Source organism: Scyliorhinus torazame, chromosome 11 (assembly GCF_047496885.1).
Source record: "Scyliorhinus torazame isolate Kashiwa2021f chromosome 11, sScyTor2.1, whole genome shotgun sequence".
In the NCBI taxonomy this organism is placed as follows: domain Eukaryota; kingdom Metazoa; phylum Chordata; class Chondrichthyes; order Carcharhiniformes; family Scyliorhinidae; genus Scyliorhinus; species Scyliorhinus torazame.
In genome coordinates, this window is record NC_092717.1 from 48,064,965 (window position 1) to 48,083,335 (window position 18,371).

At 43.5% G+C, this 18,371-nt stretch overlaps 1 protein-coding gene across 3 annotated transcripts in view; it reads left to right on the top strand.

Moving 5' to 3' along the window:
- Positions 1-16,687, top strand: part of oxr1a (oxidation resistance 1a) — a 704,666-nt gene extending 687,979 nt beyond the window's left edge. For 2 of the 3 annotated variants that reach the window (XM_072467219.1, XM_072467221.1), the window contains one exon: positions 42-1,753. In XM_072467219.1, the coding sequence (XP_072323320.1) occupies positions 42-177 (136 nt within the window). In that variant the 3' untranslated portion in view covers positions 178-1,753. Of the gene's footprint in view, positions 1-41; positions 1,754-14,762 lie in introns of those variants that run through there. The other variant, XM_072467220.1, reaches the window with a different exon arrangement.
- Positions 16,688-18,371: the final 1,684 nt, after the last annotated feature.

The window sequence follows — 18,371 nt, forward strand, 5'->3', positions numbered from 1 at the left end:
CTTATTGTTCCCATCCAACTAATTGTTTGCATTGTTTACAGAGGAGAAATTGGATTGTGGTTGGATGGGGATCTATACCATGGGCGCAGCCACTCATGTAAAACATTTGACAATTGCATCCTTTCAAAAAAGGAAGACTTCTATGTACAGGACATTGAAATATGGGCTTTTGAGTGAAAAGAAGATCTTTACGTAAACACTGAAGAAATTCACTGTCTCAGATGTAAGGCCCCAAACCTGACCAAGTATCAGTAGCGAAGTTGAATCTAGGTAAATCAAAAAGGCAGCATTTTTCGTTTTTGTTCCTACCTTCAGGAGAGCACCCCAACCACCTTTGTTAACAAATCACTACGGCAAAATTGCATTATATCTGAGCACGATCAAAGAATAAATGTTGCAGCTACAAATAACAAATGTGTGTTAAAGTTAGATGTGTTACGCACCAACCTGTTGGCTATATGAAGTCAATTCATAACAAACCCAGTGACATCAAACTGAACCCTGGATTTGCATTGAAATGGAGTCCAAAATCATTATAATATTCTCGCTGAAATGGCTCAAATGTTATCTACTTGTGATCTGTTGGAAGAAAATATCTGGGTAATACTGTCACTGATGTTGCTGCTGCAGGTTTGGGATAGGTGCGGTCACATTTTGGGTTAGCTGAAAAAACCAGCTAAGTATGTTTCACATGTTCAGCCATCTTAAAGGACTTAAGGCAGTTTTGTGGCAAAAATAATGAAAGTAGAAATGTTGCTGTGTGCATTGCTGGATAAATGTCAACAGAATTTTGCAGGTTTTTTTATGCCAATGTAGCTTCTTGCAAAAGTGATGAAGCATATACAGTATTTATTGGTCATATATTTATCCTACTGTTTAGCTTCATAGTACACCAAACGCCCAAGCACATAACATAGTTGTGCTGTCTGTCAGTGGGTGTATGTTGTGAGTATAGCTAACACCATCCTAAAATAGAATAGCTATAGGTACAGTAGATGGTAAGATAGCTCTGTAGACTTGTGGAATTTGCAGATTACCGTCATGTGATCTCAAACAACCTTCTTAGGCAACAATCATTCCTGTAATTGTTACAGCTAGCCCGAGATTAACTGAATAGTTTAAGAATACAAAGGTTGTCCCTGTATTTAATCAAGTCTGAACCTGATTGTGTTTTCTGAAAATATTCCTGTTATGGGTGTGAAAGTGATTTTCTTCATGTGAAAATCCAGCTGTTCAGGTACATTGTATATGACCCTGTAAATTAAAGTAAAAACTGTATTGTTCCTCAGTTTAGAGAAGTGGACTGGTCAGTTGCTTTGGCACTTTGAATCGTGACAGAAATGAACACAAGCCAGTTAATTTTATTGGCTTTAGTTTTAGTTGTGTATAGTTTATTTCCAAATTTAAAATTTTGGACTGATGGCAGACAGCTTGCTGCTACAGTTGAGAAAGGCATATTAATTTTGTGGACTAAGTTTATTTATGCTAAATGTGAAAAATGCAGAGCATCAGTTCTCTCTGTTTCTGCCTAATGTTCTGTAATTTTGTTAGGATGTAGTCTGAATGTTTACAGATTTTGAAAGTGAATTGTAAATAAATACAGCAGCTTTTATTCCCTTTCAGTCTTCCACAGCAGTATTATTGTCTTAGTGGAGTTATAACAACCTATAAGAAGTGTTTAAAATAAGCCTAAAATTATAACAATACTACATTGTAATGGTGACGAATGGTAAAATAAATTATTGGAACCGTATACCCTGGTCTGAATTCATTCAAAATTATTGAATCATACTGTCCCAAGAGGAGACCAGTTGGCCCATCATATTTGATGGCTCTTGGAAAGTCCCATCCTTTGCTCTTTCCCCATAGCTCTGCAGCTCTTTCTTATTAAGCATTTTGAATGTTACTATTGAATCTCTTTTTCAGCAGTTGCTTTTAATCTGTGTCTTCTACTTATTAACCCCCTTGTATTGTCGCGGATGGTGTTCCTCCGTATTTAGACTATCAAAACCGTCTGAAGATTTGAACAAAACATTTTGCTGCCAGGAGAATACTCCAAGTTTAACGGCAGATGGTTAAGTGGGTTGCAAAATGATATCAATACTTATCAGTTCAATCCCAATTCCAATTGTGGTAGTTCATGGAGAAATTCCAGGAGGCCTTGCTTAATGTGGAGTGATGCTCTTCGAGCCATACCTGTCTCCAACCATATTGCTAACTTTTTTTATTGCCTAAACTTTGAATTCAAAAAATTTACTTTTTGTTTATAATCTATAATAACAATTGAAGGAAAGTAATCCGAAGCAGAGGTTTAGCCTGGCTCTAAATGTTCTGCATCACCATTGTCTCTGCTTTTCTCTAGTTCTGATACCGCCAGAAAGACTTTTGGCCATTCACGGTAGTGCATGCCATGAAGAGCCGTAATTCATCAAGTTTGGAAACATTTTGCTGCAATAAAACCCAAATTGTGCATTGGGAATTACAATATTTCTAGACATTCAATGTGAAAAATATGTATCAGAAATGTCCACTAGAAGTAGTAGATCCATTGATGGTCATTTTCCAACATTCTTTGGACGCTGGAATGTTTCCTACAGATTGGAGGGTAGAGAATGTAACCCCACTATTCAAAAAGGGAGGTAGAGAGAAAACCAGGAACTATAGACCAGTGAGCCTAACGTCGGTAGTAGGGAAGTTGCAAGAGTCCATTATCAAGGATTTCATTGCATTTGGAAAGCAGTGGTATAATCAGACAAAGTTAGCATGGATTTACAAAAGGAAAATCATGCTCGACAAATCTAGAATTCTTTGAAGATATAATAGTAGAGTTGACCAGGGAGAACCTTGGATGTGGTTAATTTAGACTTTCACAAGGCTTTCAACATGGTCTCATATAGCAGATTAATATATAAAGATTAAGAGCATGGGATTACTGGTGGTAGTCTCTTGAGATGAATAGAAAGCTGCTTAGCACTCTGGAAGCAAAAAGTTGGAATGAACAAAGAACAAAGAAAAGTACAACACAGGCCCTTCAGCCCTCCAAGCCTGTGCCAACCATGCTGCCCGTCTAAACTAAAATCTTCTACACTTCCTGGGTCCGTATCCCTCTATTCCCATCCTATTCCTTTATTTGTCAAGATGCCCCTTAAATGTCACTATTGTCTCTGCTTCCACCATCTCCCCAGGCAGCAAGTTCCAGGCACCCATTGCCCTCTGTAAAAAAAAAAACACTTGCCTTGTACATCTCCTCTAAACCTTGCCCCTCGCACCTTAAACCTATGCCCCCTAGTAATTGCCCCCTCTACCCTGGGAAAAAGCCTCTGACTATCCACTATTCCCGTAACAGCCTCCCCGAACAGGTGCCGGAATGTGGCGACTAGGGGCTTTTCACAGTAACTTCATTTGAAGCCTACTTGTGACAATAAGCGATTTTCATTTTTTTCCACTCTGTCTATGCCCCTCATAATTTTGAAGACCTCTATCAGGTCGCCCCTCAGCCTCTGTCGTTCCAGTGAGAACAAACCGAGTTTATTCAACCGCTCCTCATAGCTAATTCCCTCCATACCAGGCAACATCCTGGTAAATCTCTTCACCCTCTCTAAAGGCTCCACATCCTTCTGGTAGTGTGGCGACCAGAATTGAACACTATACGCCAAGTGTGGCCCAACTAAGGTTCTATACAACTGCAACATGACTTGCCAATTCTTATATTCAATACCCCGGCCAATGAAGGCAAGCATGCCGTATGCCTTCTTGACTAACTTCTCCACCTGTGTTATCCCTTTCAGTGACCTCTGGACCTGTACACCTAGATCTCTCTGACTGTCTATACTCTGGAGGGTTCTACCATTCACTGTATATTCCCTACCTGCATTATACCTTCCAAAATGCATTACCTCACATTTATCCGGATTAAACTCCATCTGCCATCTCTCCGCCCAAGCCTCCAAACGATCAAAATCCTGCTGTATCGTCTGACAGTCCTCATCGCTATCCGCAATTCCACCAACCTTTGTGCCGTCTGCAGACTTACTAATCAGACCAGTTACATTTTCCTCCAAATCATTTATATATACTACGAACAGCAACGGTCCCAGCACTGATCCCTGCGGAACACCACTAGTCACAGCCCTCCAATCAGAAAAGCACCCTTCCGTTACAACTCTCTGCCTTCTATGACATAGCCAGTTCTGTATCCATCTTGCCCGCTCACCCCTGATCCCGTCTGATTTCACCTTTTGTACCAGTCTGCCATGAGGGACCTTGTCAAAGGCCTTATTGAAGTCCATATAGACAACATCCACTGCCCTACCTGCATCAATCATCTTTGTGACCTCTTCGAAAAACTCATCAAGTTAGTGAGACACGACCTCCCCTTCACAAAACCGTGCTGCTCTCGCTAATACATCCATTCGCTTCCAAATGGGAGTAGATCCTGTCTTGAAGAATTCTCTCCAGTAATTTCCCTACCACTGACGTAAGACTCACCGGCCTGTAGTTTCCTGGATTATCCTTGCTACCCTTCTTAAACAAAGGAACAAGATTGGCTATTCTCCAGTCCTTCGAGACATCACCTGATGACAGTGAGGATCCAAAGATTTCTGTCAAGGCCTCCGCAACTTCCTCTCCAGCCTCCTTCAGTATTCTGGGGTAGATCCCATCGGGCCCTGGGGACTTATCTACCGTAATATTTTTCAAGACGCCCAACACTTTGTCTTTTTGGATCTCAATGTGACCCAGGCTATCTACACGTCCTTCTCCAGACTCAACATCCACAAATTCTTTCTCTTTGGTGAATACTGATGCAAAGTATTCATTTAGTACCTCACCCATTTCCTCTGGTTCCACACATAGATTCCCTTGCCTATCCTTCAGTGGGCCAACCCTTTCTCTGGCTGCCCTCTTACCTTTTATGTACGTGTAAAAAGCCTTGGGATTTTCCTTAACCCTATTTGTCAGTGACGTTTCGTGACTCCTTGCTTAAGTTCTTTCCTACTTTCCTTATATTCCACACAGGATTCGTCTGTTCCCAGTCTTTTAGCCCTGACAAATGCCTCCGTTTTCTTTTTGACAACGCCTACAATATCTCTCGTTATCCAAGGTTCCCAAAATTTGCCGTATTTATCCTTCTTCCGCACAGAAACATGCCGGTCCTCAATTCCTTTCAACTGATAATTGAAAGCCTCCCAACTGTCAGATGTTGATTTACCCTCAAACATCCACCCCCAATCCATGTTCTTCAGTTCCCGCCTAATAATATTGTAATTAGCCTTCCCCCAATTTAGCACATTCACTCTAGGACCACTCTTATCCTTGTCCACCAGCACTTTAAAACTTACTGAATTGTTCCCGAAATGCTCCCCTACTGAAACTTCTACCATCTGGCTGGGCTCATTCCCCAATACCAGGTCCAGTACAGCCCCTTCCCTAGTTGGACTATCTACATATTGTTTTAAGAAGCCCTCCTGGATGATCCTTACAAACTCTGCCCCGTCCAAGCCCCTAGCACTAAGTGAGTCCCAGTCAATTTTGGGAAGTTGAAGTCTCCCATCACAGCAACCCTGTGGCTTTTACTCCTTTCCAAAATCTATCTACCTACCTGCTCCTCTATGCCCTGTTGGGAGGCCTGTAGTAAACCCCCAATGTTGTGACTGCACCCTTCATTCCTAATCTCTAACCATATAGCCTCGCTGCACTCTGAGATGTCCTCCCGTAGTACAGCTGTAATATTCTCCCTAACCAGTAGCGCAACTCTGCCACCCCTTTACATCCCCCTCAATCCCGCCAGAATCATCTAAATCCTGGAACGTTTGGCTGCCAATCCGGTCCTTCCCTCAACCAGGTCTCTGTAATGGCAACAACATCATAGTTCCAAGCTCTTAAGTTCATCTGCCTTGCCCGTTATACTTCTTGCATTAAAACATATGCACTTCAGGCTACCAGACCTGCTGTTTTCAGCAACACCTCCCTGTCTGCTCTTCCTCAGAGCCATTCTGGCCCTATTCCCTAGTTCTCCCTCAATGTTTTCACCTTCTGACCTATTGCTCCGGTACCCACCCCCCTGCCATACTAGTTTAAAGCCTCCCGTGTGACACTAGCAAACCTTGCGGCCAGGATATTTATGCCTCTCCAGTTTAGATGCAACCCATCCTTATACAGGTCACACTTGCCCGGGAAGAGCTCCCAGTGGTCCAGATAACGGAAACCCTCCCTCTTTAGCCACGTGTTTAGCTGCTCTATCTTCCTATTTCTAGCCTCACTGGCACGTGGCACAGGGAGTAATCCCGAGATTACAACCCTAGACGTCCTGTCTTTTCACTTTTTGCCTAGCTCCCTGAACTCCTGCTGTAGGACCTCATGCCCCTTCCTGCCTATGTTGTTAGTACTAATATGTACAATGACCTCTGCCTGTTTGCCCTCCCCCTTCAGGATGCCAGCTACCCGTTTTGAGACATCCTGGACCCTGGGTCTTTTTCTGATTGGCGGGCAGTGACTAGTGAGTACAGAGGATTCTGTGCTAGAACCCCAACTATTCACATTATATATTCATGATTTTGGACGAGGGAACTAACTATTATCTCCATATTTGCAGTTGATACAAAGTTGGGTGGGAGGGTGAGCTGTGAGGAGGATGCAGAGATGCTTCAGTGGGATTTGGACAGGCTGAGCGAGTGGGCACTTGCATGGCAGGTGCAGTATATGTGGATAAATGTGAGGCTATCCACTTTGATAGCAAACTTAGGAAGGCAGATTATTTGAATGGGTGTAAATTGAGAGAGGTATATAGTCAGCAAGACCATGATGTCCTACTGCATCTGTCGCTGAAAGTAAGCACGCAGGTACTACGGGCAGTAAAGAAGACAAATGGTATGTTGGCCTTCATAGCAAAAGGATTTGAGTAGAGAAGTAGAGGTGTTTTACTGCAATTGTATAGGGCATGGTGAGGCCACACCTGGAGTATTCTTTGCAGTTTTGGTCCTTATCTGAGGAAGGGTGTTCTTGCGATGGAGGGAGTGCACCGAAGGTTTACCTATATGACAGTAGGACTGTCATATAGGGAGTAAGTCGGTTAGGATTATATTCATTGGAGTTTAGAAGAGTGAGAGGAAAATTGTACACACTTGGAAAATTTTAACAGGATTAGACAGGGTAGATTCAGAAAAATGTTCCCGATGGTGGGGGAGTCCAGAACCAGGGTCATAGTTTGAGGATAAGGGGTAATCTTTTAGGACTGAGGTGAGGAGAAATTTCTTCACCTAGAGAGTGGTGAATCTGTGGAATTCACTACCACAGAAAGTAGTTGAGACCAAAATCTTGTGTAATTTAAAGAATGAATTAGATGTAGCTCTTGGGGCTTAAAGGGATCAAGGAATTATGGGAGGAAGGTGGGATCAGGGTATTGAACTTAATGATCAGCCATGATAATGAATGGCAGAGCAGGCTCAATGGGCCAAAAGACCGTCTCCAGCTTCTATTTTCTACGTTTAACACAGTGAGATAATTAATTAGACACAATACAGAGCGATGATCTTTTTGGGATTTACATAGAAACATAGAAAATAAGAGCAAGAAGAGACTTTTGGCCCATTTTAGGCTGCTCCCCATTCATTATGATCATGGTTGATCATCCAACTCCATAGCCAGATCCCACCTTCACCCCTATATCCCCTTTGACCCCAATGCTACATTTAACAGCTTCTTAAAAATGCACACTGTTTTGGCCTCAACCACTTTCTGCTGTAGAGAATTCCACAGTGACCACTCTATGGGTGAAGAAATGTCTCCTCATCTCTGTCATAAACGTATCCTCAAAATGGTTAATTCGATGAGAAAACCACTTTGGTTGCAAATGCAATGTTTGGCATAAAGCAGTAAATTATAAATTATAAAGCAGATGACAGCATCTCTGAAAACAAATGGTAAATAAGTCAAAATGCTTAATTCGATGAGAAAATCACTTTGGATACAAAAGGTATGTTTGACAAAAAGTAGCAAAGTATAATAGCCTCTCTAAACAAATGGCAAATAACTCGATGCTTAGTTCGTTAAGAAAATCCCTTCTACAGCAATAGCAGTATTTGACAAGATAGGGTAAATTATTATGATAGCTTTACAAACAAGTGGCAAGTATCTCAATGTTTAACTTGTTGAGAAAATCACTTTGGCTGCAAAATAAATATTTACCAAAAGGTATTAAATTATGATGATAGCCTCTCTGAAAACAAATGCCAAATACCTCAAAATTGTTAACTAGACGAGAAAATCACTTTGGTTGTGGGGGAAATATTGAAACTCAATTTAAAATATTGTAACTGGGAAAATAGACATGGGAACACATCAGCTTTTCAGAATTCAGACCACAAATGTAACAATGAAAGCACAGCCAATTAGTTAGATACAAGAGTGAATGCTAATATGGAGCGCCAATCAGAAATCACAATTCAGAACTTGGAAGCCAATAGGGGGCAGGGAAGGGGCGGTATCAAAAATGAGCAGGTAAAAAAAACCTTTATGCACGTTGGGCTCTTCTCCGCTGTTCTCTTTTCATTGTTCTCTTTCTTTTGCTCCTCTGGGCTTTTGTTTCTCTTGTTTATATTTGAAATTGTACTAACCAAGTTTTACAGCCGACGGAGTGTGGGTCGTATAGGCCCATATCACTTCTGAATGTGGACACAAAAGTATTGGCGAAGGAACTGGCAGGTAGGCTGGAGGAGTGCCTCCCAAAGGTGATAGGTGGAGATCAGACTGGGTTCCTGAGAGGGAGGCAGCTGTTTTCAAACGTTAGACGGGTATTGAACATCGTTATGGCACCGGCAGAGGGGAAGGAAACAGAGGTGATTGTGGCATTGGACGCTGAGAAGGCGATCAACCAGGTGGAATGGGGGTACTTGATGGCAGTTCTGGAGCGGTTTGGGTTTGGACCAAGATTTGTGAATTGGGTAAAGCTACTATAACAAACAACGTCAGCTTGAGATACTTATCTCTCCACCGTGGGACTAGGCAGGGATGTCCTATGTCCCCCCCCCCCTGCTGTTTGCACTCGCGATTGAGCCATTGGCCATCGCATTAAGAAGTTCTGGGATGTTGAAAGGAATAGTGCGGGGGGAAGGATAGAGCATAGGGTGTCCTTGTATGCCGATGACTTGCTGTTATACATGTCGGAACCGAGTGTGTCGATAGGGGGCATATTGGAGCTGCTGCGAGTGTTTGGGTTTTTCTCTGGGTACAAGCTGAATCTAGACAAGAGTGCGTATTTTGTGGCATCTCGGCCGGGTGTGGGGGCAGGGGTGGCTGCCATTCCGTAGGGCAGGGACTCACTTTAGGTACCTGGGGATGCAGGCTGCCCGGGGGGGGGGGGGGGGCACCGCAGGTACAACATTTCTAATTTGGTGGGGAGAGTGAAAGCTGATCTGGCAAGGTGGGATGGTCTCCCTCTGTCACTGGCGGGTCGGGTACAGGCGATTAAAATGAACGTGTTGCCACGATTTCGGTTTATTTTTCAATGCCTGCCGATTTTCCTGCCAAAGGCTTTTTTCAGAGAGATTGAGGAAAGGACGTCGTTCATATGTGGTGGGAAGGTGGCCAGAGTTAGAAAGGTGCTACTACAGAGAGGAAGGCAGGCAGGGGGTTTTGGTCTTCCGAACCTGATGTATTACTACTGGGCAGCGAAGGTGGGGAGCTGGGTAAGAGGGGTTGATTCCCAGTGGGTCAGAATGGAGGAGAGTTTGTGCAGGGGGTCGGGATTGAAAGCACTAGCAACAGCGCCGCTCCCGATAGCCCTGGGGAAGTACTCAGGGAGTCCAGTAATAATAGCTTCATTGAGAATTTGGAGGCAGTTTCGCCAACACTTCGGGTCAAGGGAAATGCCGATTTGGGGGACCCACAGATTTGAGCCAGGGAGATGGGATAGAAATTTTCGGAAATGGGAGGAGAAGGGGATTAAGACACTGAAAGATTTGTGCCGGTTTGCAGGATTGAAGGAGCTGGAAGTGAAGTATGGGGTGGAGCAGGGGGAAATGTTTAGTTACATGCAGGTTCGAGATTTTGCCAGAAAGGAGATACAGAACTTCCTGGAGGAGCCGGCATCCACATTGCTGGAGGAGGTGCTGACGACGGGGGGGACTGGAGAAGGGGGTACTGTCAGCGGTCTATGGAGCTATTGTGGAGGAGGAGAAGGCACCACTGGAAGGCATCAAAGCAAAGTGGGAGGAACAGTTGGGAGAGGACATGGAGGAGGGGTTCTGGTGTGAGGATGCTCCGGAGAGTGAATGCCTCCACCTCGTGCGCAAGGTTGGGGCTGATACAGCTGAAGGTGGTATACCTCACGAGGGCGAGGATGAGCTGATTCTTTGAAGGAGTAGAAGATGTGTGTGAGCGTTCTGGGGGGGGGGGGGGGGGGGGGCACTAATCACGTTCATATGTCCTGGTCCTGTCCAAAGCTAGAGGATTACTGGAAGCAGGTTCTTAGGGTAATTTCTAAAGTGGTGCACGTGAAACGACACGGGGCCCCGGGAGGCCATATTCGGGGTATCTGACCAGCCAGGGTTGGAAACGGGTACGGAGGCAGATGTTGTAACCTTCGCCTCGTTGATAGCCCGAAGGCGGATCCTGATGGGTTGGAGAGCAGCCTCTCCACCCTGTGCCCTGGCGTGGTGGGGGGGATCTGTTGGAATTCTTGACTCTTGAGAAGGTTAAGTTTGAACTGAGGGGAAGGATGGAGGGGTTCTACAATTCATGGGCATTATTCATTATGGCCTTTCAAGAATTGGATAACATCAAACATTAGTTGGGGTCGTGGGTGGGAGGCTTTTGGGGGGTGGGGGGTGGGGGGGGGGGGGGGGCGATGGGTGTTAATGGTGACCATGGGTGATTCCTGATTCCTTTTTTGTCAGTTTATGTAGGCGAATATTTTGGGTTTGGTGGGAGGATGGGATCGGTGTTATTGATATGAGGATTGACATATTTGTTACTGGTTATTGTTTATTACTGATTATTGTTTATTGTTGGTGGGTGTAAATTTGGGAGAAAATGCGAAAAAGGAGGAGAATAAAGAATTTTTTTTTTATTAAACCAAGTTTTGCAATAAACTGAACCGGAACCCGACTTTTGTTAGAAAATAAGAGATCCCACAATTTGGCGCTGCCAGCAGGGTCACTGGAGGAAAAGGAACCGGAAATCTGGATATCGGGCCCTGGAGATAAGGGACACCTCTTTATTAAAAAGAAGTCCTCGGCCATTGTTTGGACTCGATAGCCCTCTTACCCGACCTCGAACTTCTCTGGTTTGGTAGTCAGCTCAAGTCGAACAGACGTCTGAATTTCGGCGGTTTAAAGGATAGGTATACCGGCGTGGCTGCAAAGCCTCACGGCTTGAGTCCCATAAAAGAATTGGTATTACGGCAGAGGAAAAGAACGAATTGTTGCCTACCACACTCAAAGGTGGGATGTCTCCAAAGATGAAATTCTTTGGCAATTAAACAAGTATATAGAGCAGCAGTTTGACTCATCCAAAACCTGTACCGAGACTGCGGAAAAGTATGGTACCTCCACAAGACAATAGTTCTTGGAAGAAGAATCTGGGAACGACGGCCTGTGTGGAAGAAAAGGAATGAACCAAATGGTCCCTAGTCGTCATGGGCCAGGTTCGACGACAAAATGAAATTGAATCAATCCCAACTTCATTGCGCACTGACCAATGCAAAGGACCAGCTGAGGGCAGTCTGCAAACAGTTAAGAAAGGAAAAAAGTAAATTGAAAAAGGTAGAAGCGGAAAATCAAGAACTTGTAGCCGAAAGGAAAGAACTTCAGGCCGAAAGGAAAAGAACTTGAGAAACAATACAAAGATTTGCAGGTTAGATGGATTGGCCACACTAAATTGCCCCTTGGTGTCCAGGGATGTGCAGATTAGGTTATGGGGATAGGGCAGGATGGACATGCAAATTTGAAGGGTCTGTGCAGAGAATAGCCTCCTTTTGCACTGTTGGGATTCTATGAATTGTGTGAAGAACGAATAACACAACCGAAAAGGCGAGAGACACCCCTCGGATCCCCTACAACTAAAATGTCCCATTTGTACCCTTGCCTGGAAGAAATAGAAGAGGAACAGCAAAAAACAGTTGGGCGAAGCCGGTGTAGAAACCGATTCTGAGTCTCTTGCAACTCTAGCAGAGAAAGTTGTTCAGGGGAGTAACTCTCTAAGGCGCGGCTTCACCCTCTGAAGAAAAAATGGTTCAAATTAAGTCAGAGGAAACTACTGACGAATGTGGCAAGAAAACAATTAGAGGTAAATACGCCCAACATTTTCAGCATGTCCCGGCAGACCCAGAAAAAATTGATAAATGGTCTAAAGAATTACCACACCCCAGGAAAGGGGGAATGAAGACTTGGGAACAGCTTGAACGTTTAAAGGGCATTTATCATCTCCACCCGTGGGAGGGGGTTCAGATCCTAACGGTATTGGTACCTAGACGAGAACGGAAGAAATTAAATAGAGGTTTGAGTCGCCCTTGGAGACGATGAACAGCTACTCTGGCTGGGTGGGCTGCGATCAAGCGCTGGTTTTCAGCCCAGCTGAAATGGACTGGGGAAAGATCGCGGCTTGCCAGCAAAAAGGGGCGGAGGAAGTGTTAAAGAGTATAACCAGCGATTCCAATATGTCTGGAACACTCGGGACTGAATGAAGTGGGACCTGAGAGTATGGATGTGAGCACTTGCAGACCCATGAATGCTGCCTTCGTCGCTGGATTAAAACCAGATGCCGAAGGTCACCCTGCCTGGATGGGAGGGCCGAGAAACAAATTTCGTAGTCTTAGTTAATCAATGTAACCAACTAGACCGAGATATGAGAGTTACTGGAGGTTGCAAAAAACTAGGGAAGCCTGCCCTTGCCCTTCCGGCACCTCTCTTGGCACTAATCCAACAGTGTGGGGTTGGATTGTATATCGCTATGAGGGTGGGGGACCTGGATTGAATATTGCTGTGAGGGTGGGGGATCATGATCTACACTGCCTCCTGGATACAGGGTGCAGATTGGCCATCTATGGTTTGATAATCAGAAGAACTCAACCTATGCTCCTTGTCTTGGCCCACATGAATTGACCACAGCAGTATCAGTTGGCCCAGTTGACCAACCCTTCTGGGCATGGATGTCCTGACTCAATTGCATTCCACGTTGCATTTTGAAGATGGTCAGGTAACATGGTCTATCAGAAACCTGAAGAAGGAAGAGGTGAAAGAACACCAAATATGGGCCAAAGATAAGCATGATTGTGGCCTACTCCGGATCGAACCGGCATCATTTACTGGGATTGCCCTACCATGCACTGAACAATACCCCATCAACACAACCTCCATTGCTGGGATCTTGCCAGTCATCCAACAACTAGAAGAGCAAGGTGTGTTGGCCAAAGCACACAGTTCCTCCAACAGCCCCATATGGCCTGTGCGTAAACCCAACAGGACTTGGCGTCTGACCGTCGATTACAGGAAGACCAACCAATGTATTGATCAAAAGGCACTTTTGGTGGCTGACCCCGCAACCATTTTTAAAGCCCTAAAACATAAATGGTTCTTGGCCATAGATAAGGCCAATGGATTTTGGTTGGTGCCATTGGCACCCTAGGTTCGACCGTGGTTCGCCTTTACCATCCAGCAGCAACAGTATACCTGGAGACAACTCCCACGGGTTTCACAACAGTCCTACGGTATTTCACGTGGCCTTACAAAACCATTGGAGAGAATTACCTACCATGTACTCCACGGTTATCCAGTACATGGATAATGTTCTGTTGGCATCCAACACTGAAGAACAACGTGAACATGATCTACACTCCATGCTGGACCCCCTCCACCTGAGAGGACATAAAGCCAGCATTGCCAAAGCACAAATTGCCCAAAAAGCAGTTGAGTACCTGGGACAAAAGATTTTGGAAGGAAAGCGAGAACTTACCCTGGAGAGGAGCACAGACATTCGGGGTGCCAAACAGCCCACTACTATCCAGGAACTCCGGTCCTTTTTGGGTTTGTGTAACTTTAACCAAAATTGGATCGACTCCTACAATGGCTCAGCCATTGAATGACATCTTAAACAGGAAGTGGAAATCTGAGGAATCCATTGCCCTCATGGGAGAAGAACAAGAGAACTTCACGAATCTAAAAATGGCCTTATGTTCGGCACCAGCTCTGGAAATCCCTGACACCAAGAAGCCATTTGCCTTGTTTGTCCATGAGAGAGAAATATGTACGACAGCAATACTGCTGCGAGAACATGGGAATCAGCAGAGGCCTATTGGGTACTATTCGGGAAAATCAAACTCTTAGGACCACAGCCAATCATACGGCCAAGGTCCTATGTAAGGATTATATTCCCCGATGGGAGTCCCGACCAGCATTGATTCTGACCAGCAAACCCACTCTACAGGTGCTATCTGCCAAGAAGTCTGTGGATTACTAAACATTACCTGGGACTTACATTATCCTCATCACTCACAATTGTCAGGGCAAATGGACCGAATGAACAGAACCCTGAAACAACGACTTGCCAATCATCATCAGGAAGGAATAGCATGGCCCAAAAAACTCTGTGCAGTATCTGGGCAACTCCGAATAGAACTAGAGGTTCAAGTCCGTTTGAAATTATAATGGGGAGACCCATGTCTCTACCAGGAACCATTGATTTGCGAAAAGCTGATTGTCACTTGATGAGTGATGCCTTATTAAAATATTGTCAGAATCTAACATGCTATTAGTTCTGCTTCTCAACAGGTATCGGCGACCTGAGGTGATCCACCAGAAGGAGGACACGATATCGTCCCTGGAGTTTGGGTTTATGTGAAGAAAATACATAAAGAACCTCTGGAGGGCAAGTGGGCAGGACCCTATCAAGTGCTACTGACCACCCAAGCAGCTGTTAAAGTCCAGGGGAAGAAAGCTTGGATTCACGCATATCACGTTAAACGAGCACACCATGGTTAAAACTCCAATCTCTTAAAAGGACAATTCTTATTTTGTAATATGTTTGACCATATTGTTATATCCGTTGCTTGCCTTTTAAGTTTCTGCATTCCTTGTTTTCCCTTGACCAGCCATACCAGCTATGCCGTGCACAGATGGGTTACCAATGAGCTAAATATCAACACTTTCCTTTACATATCCTATATGTATGCCAAAGACTCCAACCTCTCCGGCTGTGTTGGGTATGTAGTTCCATTCCCATCCACGCTAAGGGAGTCATTCCCTGGAGACATCCCTTTAGAAGCATCCGAAATGGCATATCTCCCAGAACATCTCACGCTCATTCTCCTCCCATGAGGGGACCACCTCGCATGTAGGGGATACCTACCTGATCGGCGTAACAGGTAACATTGAAACATGGCAGTCAGTGGGTTATCTTTTGACCGCTTTCTCAGGGTGGTATCAGCCCACTTACAATCAGAGCAATTTGCCCTCATTTCTAGAACTTCCCACTGTCTCAAGTCAGAGAGGATCAATATGCCTAACTAGCAACCGGTCGGGGGTGAGAAGTAGGACACAGTAATTGCATCCACTATTTTGATGTGGGCAAGGTAGTGAAATGTACTACATCACGAGCAAACTATCACTAAGGGATGGTCAGCCGATGCCTCCTATTAATAGCTCTTAGCAATCTCACCGCGGAGGCAACCTCTCCGAGCGCTGGTATCACGAGGGGTTGGCTTGCTTCATCTCTTATAATGGTACTTACTTTATCCATCTTGGTCCCTTTTTATGGGACTGCTAAGCTGGCAAGGGATTCACATGGCATCTGTCGTGGAAAAGGTGGAGAATGATACCTCCAATTAGAATGAATGCAGAAATGGTAGATATTCATATCGTGGCCCTGCAGAACCGAATGGCTCTTGACTATGTTCTTGTTGAAAAGGGAGGAACTTGTGCTCTGATAGGGGCAGAGTGCTGCACCTATATTCCGAACAGCTCTGAAGAAATTACTAATTTGGCGGAGCACATCCAAAAGGGGATAGAAAAACTCAAACAATCGGCATCCACCACCTTGTGGAGTTGGGAAACTGGGTGGCTGGGCTCTATGGGAACCTTATTAGCTCAAGGCTTGATCTTATTCTTCATTATCATTCTTATTCTATATTGTAGTTTTTATGCTTATTAAGTGTTGCTGTAAACAATTAACCAAAGTCCCTCCTCGGGTTACACTTCTCAAGACTACCCGACACCCCCTCTTGCTTAATAAGCGAGTTTTGTATATTTAAAGGACTGTAACAGTATATTGGCTTGCCCCATTCCAGTGTTGAAGGCTGTTCCTAAACAAAGGGACCATCAAAGGCATCTGTGAATGTGTTCCTCTGTGCTATTTTCTGCTTGCTTGATTCATTCTCTTTTTAATTTTTAGAAGAATCAAAGGGGGGACTGGGGAAAATATTGAAACTCAATTTAAAATATTGTAGCTGTGGGAAGTATACTATGGGAACACATCAGCTTTTCAGATTCCAGACCACATATGTAACAATGTAAGCGCAGCCAGTAAGTTAGATACAAGCGTGAAGGATGGTATGGTGCACCAATTCAGAATTTGTACAGCAATATGGGGCAGGTATAAAACCCTTTGTGCACGTGGTGCTCTTGTTCTTTTTCTTTTGCCCCTCTGGGCCTTCTGTTTCTCATGTTTCTGTTAATGCAATAAACTCAATCTCAACGTACCACCAGACCCTGACTCTTTTTAGAAAATAAGAGATCCCAGAGTTGCAAAATAAATGTTCGGCAAAAAGTAATAGATTATGATGAGAGCCTCTCTGAAAGCAATTGGCAATTAACTGAAAATGCTTAACTCGTTGAGAAAATCACTTTTAGAGCAAAAGCAGAGACAGCGTCTCTGAAAACAAATGGCAAATAAATCATAATGCTTAACTCACTGAGAAAATCACTTTGGTTGCAAATGCAACGTTTGGCAAAAACGAGTAAAATATGCTGACAGCATCTCTGAAAACAAATGACTAATAACTCAAAATGGTTAACTCGATGAGAAAATCACTTTGCTTGCGAAAGAAATGTTTGGCAAAATGTAGTAAATTATTCTGACAGCCTCTCTGAAAATAAATGGCAAATAACTCGTAATGGTTAACTATGAGAAAATCATTTTGGTTGCAAAAGAATCACATGGCTAATAACTCAAAATGGTTAACTCGATGAGGAAAACACTTCATTTGCAAAAGGGACGTTTTCCAAAAATTAGCAAATTATGATGACAGCCTCTCATTATGATGCCAGCCTCTGAAAACAAATGGCAAATGACTCAAAATAATTGATTCGATGAGAAAATCACTTTAGTTGCAAAAGGAATGTTTAGCAAATGTCTAAAATTATGATGACCACATCCCTGAAAAAAAAGGGCAAAAGTCAAAATGGTTAACTCGAGAAAATCATTCGTTTGCAAAAGGAATGTTTTCCAAAAAGTAGTAAATTATGATGACAGCCTCTCTGAAAACTAACGGCAAATGACTCAAAATGGTTCATTCGATGAGAAAGTCACCTGCGTTGCAAAAGAAACGTTTCGCAAAAAGTAGCAAATTATGCTGAGAGCCTCTCTGGAAACAAATGGCAAATATCTCAAAATCAATAAATCGATGAGAAGATCACCGCAAAAAGAATGTTCGTCAAAAGGTAGTAAATTATAATGACCGCCTCTCTGAAAACAAATGGTAAATATCTTGGAATGGTCAACTCGATGAGGAAATCACTTCATTTGCAAAAGGAACGTATGGGGAAAAAGTAGTAAATTATGATAACAGCCTCTCTGAAAACAAAGGGCAAATAAGTCAAAGTGCTTAACTCGATGAGAAAAAGACTGCCTGCAAAAGAAATGTTTTGAAAAAAGTAATAAATTATTACAATAGCCTCTCTGAAAACAAAAGACAAATAACACAATGGTTAACTCGATGAGAAAATCAATTCAATTGCAAAAGGAATGTTTTCCAAAAAGTTGCAAATTATGATGACGGCCTCTCTGAAAACAAATGACAAAGGACTCAAAATAGTTAATTCGATCAGAAAGTCACTTTGGTTGTGAAAGGAATGTTCAGCAAAAAGTAGTCAATTGTGATGACAGCCTTTCTGAAACCAAATGGCAAATAACTCAATGCTTTACGCGTTGAAAAAAAATCAAATTTTCATCAATAGCAATATTTGATAAGATGGAGTAAATTGTTCTGACAGCTGCTTTACAAACAAGTGGCAAATACCTCAAAATGGTTAACTAGATGAGAAAATCACTAGTTGCAAAAAGAATGTTGGCAAAATGTAGTAAATTATAATGACCGCTTCTGCGAAAACAAATGTCATATAACTCCGAATGCTTAGCTCAATGAAAAAATATTTTTTGCAAAC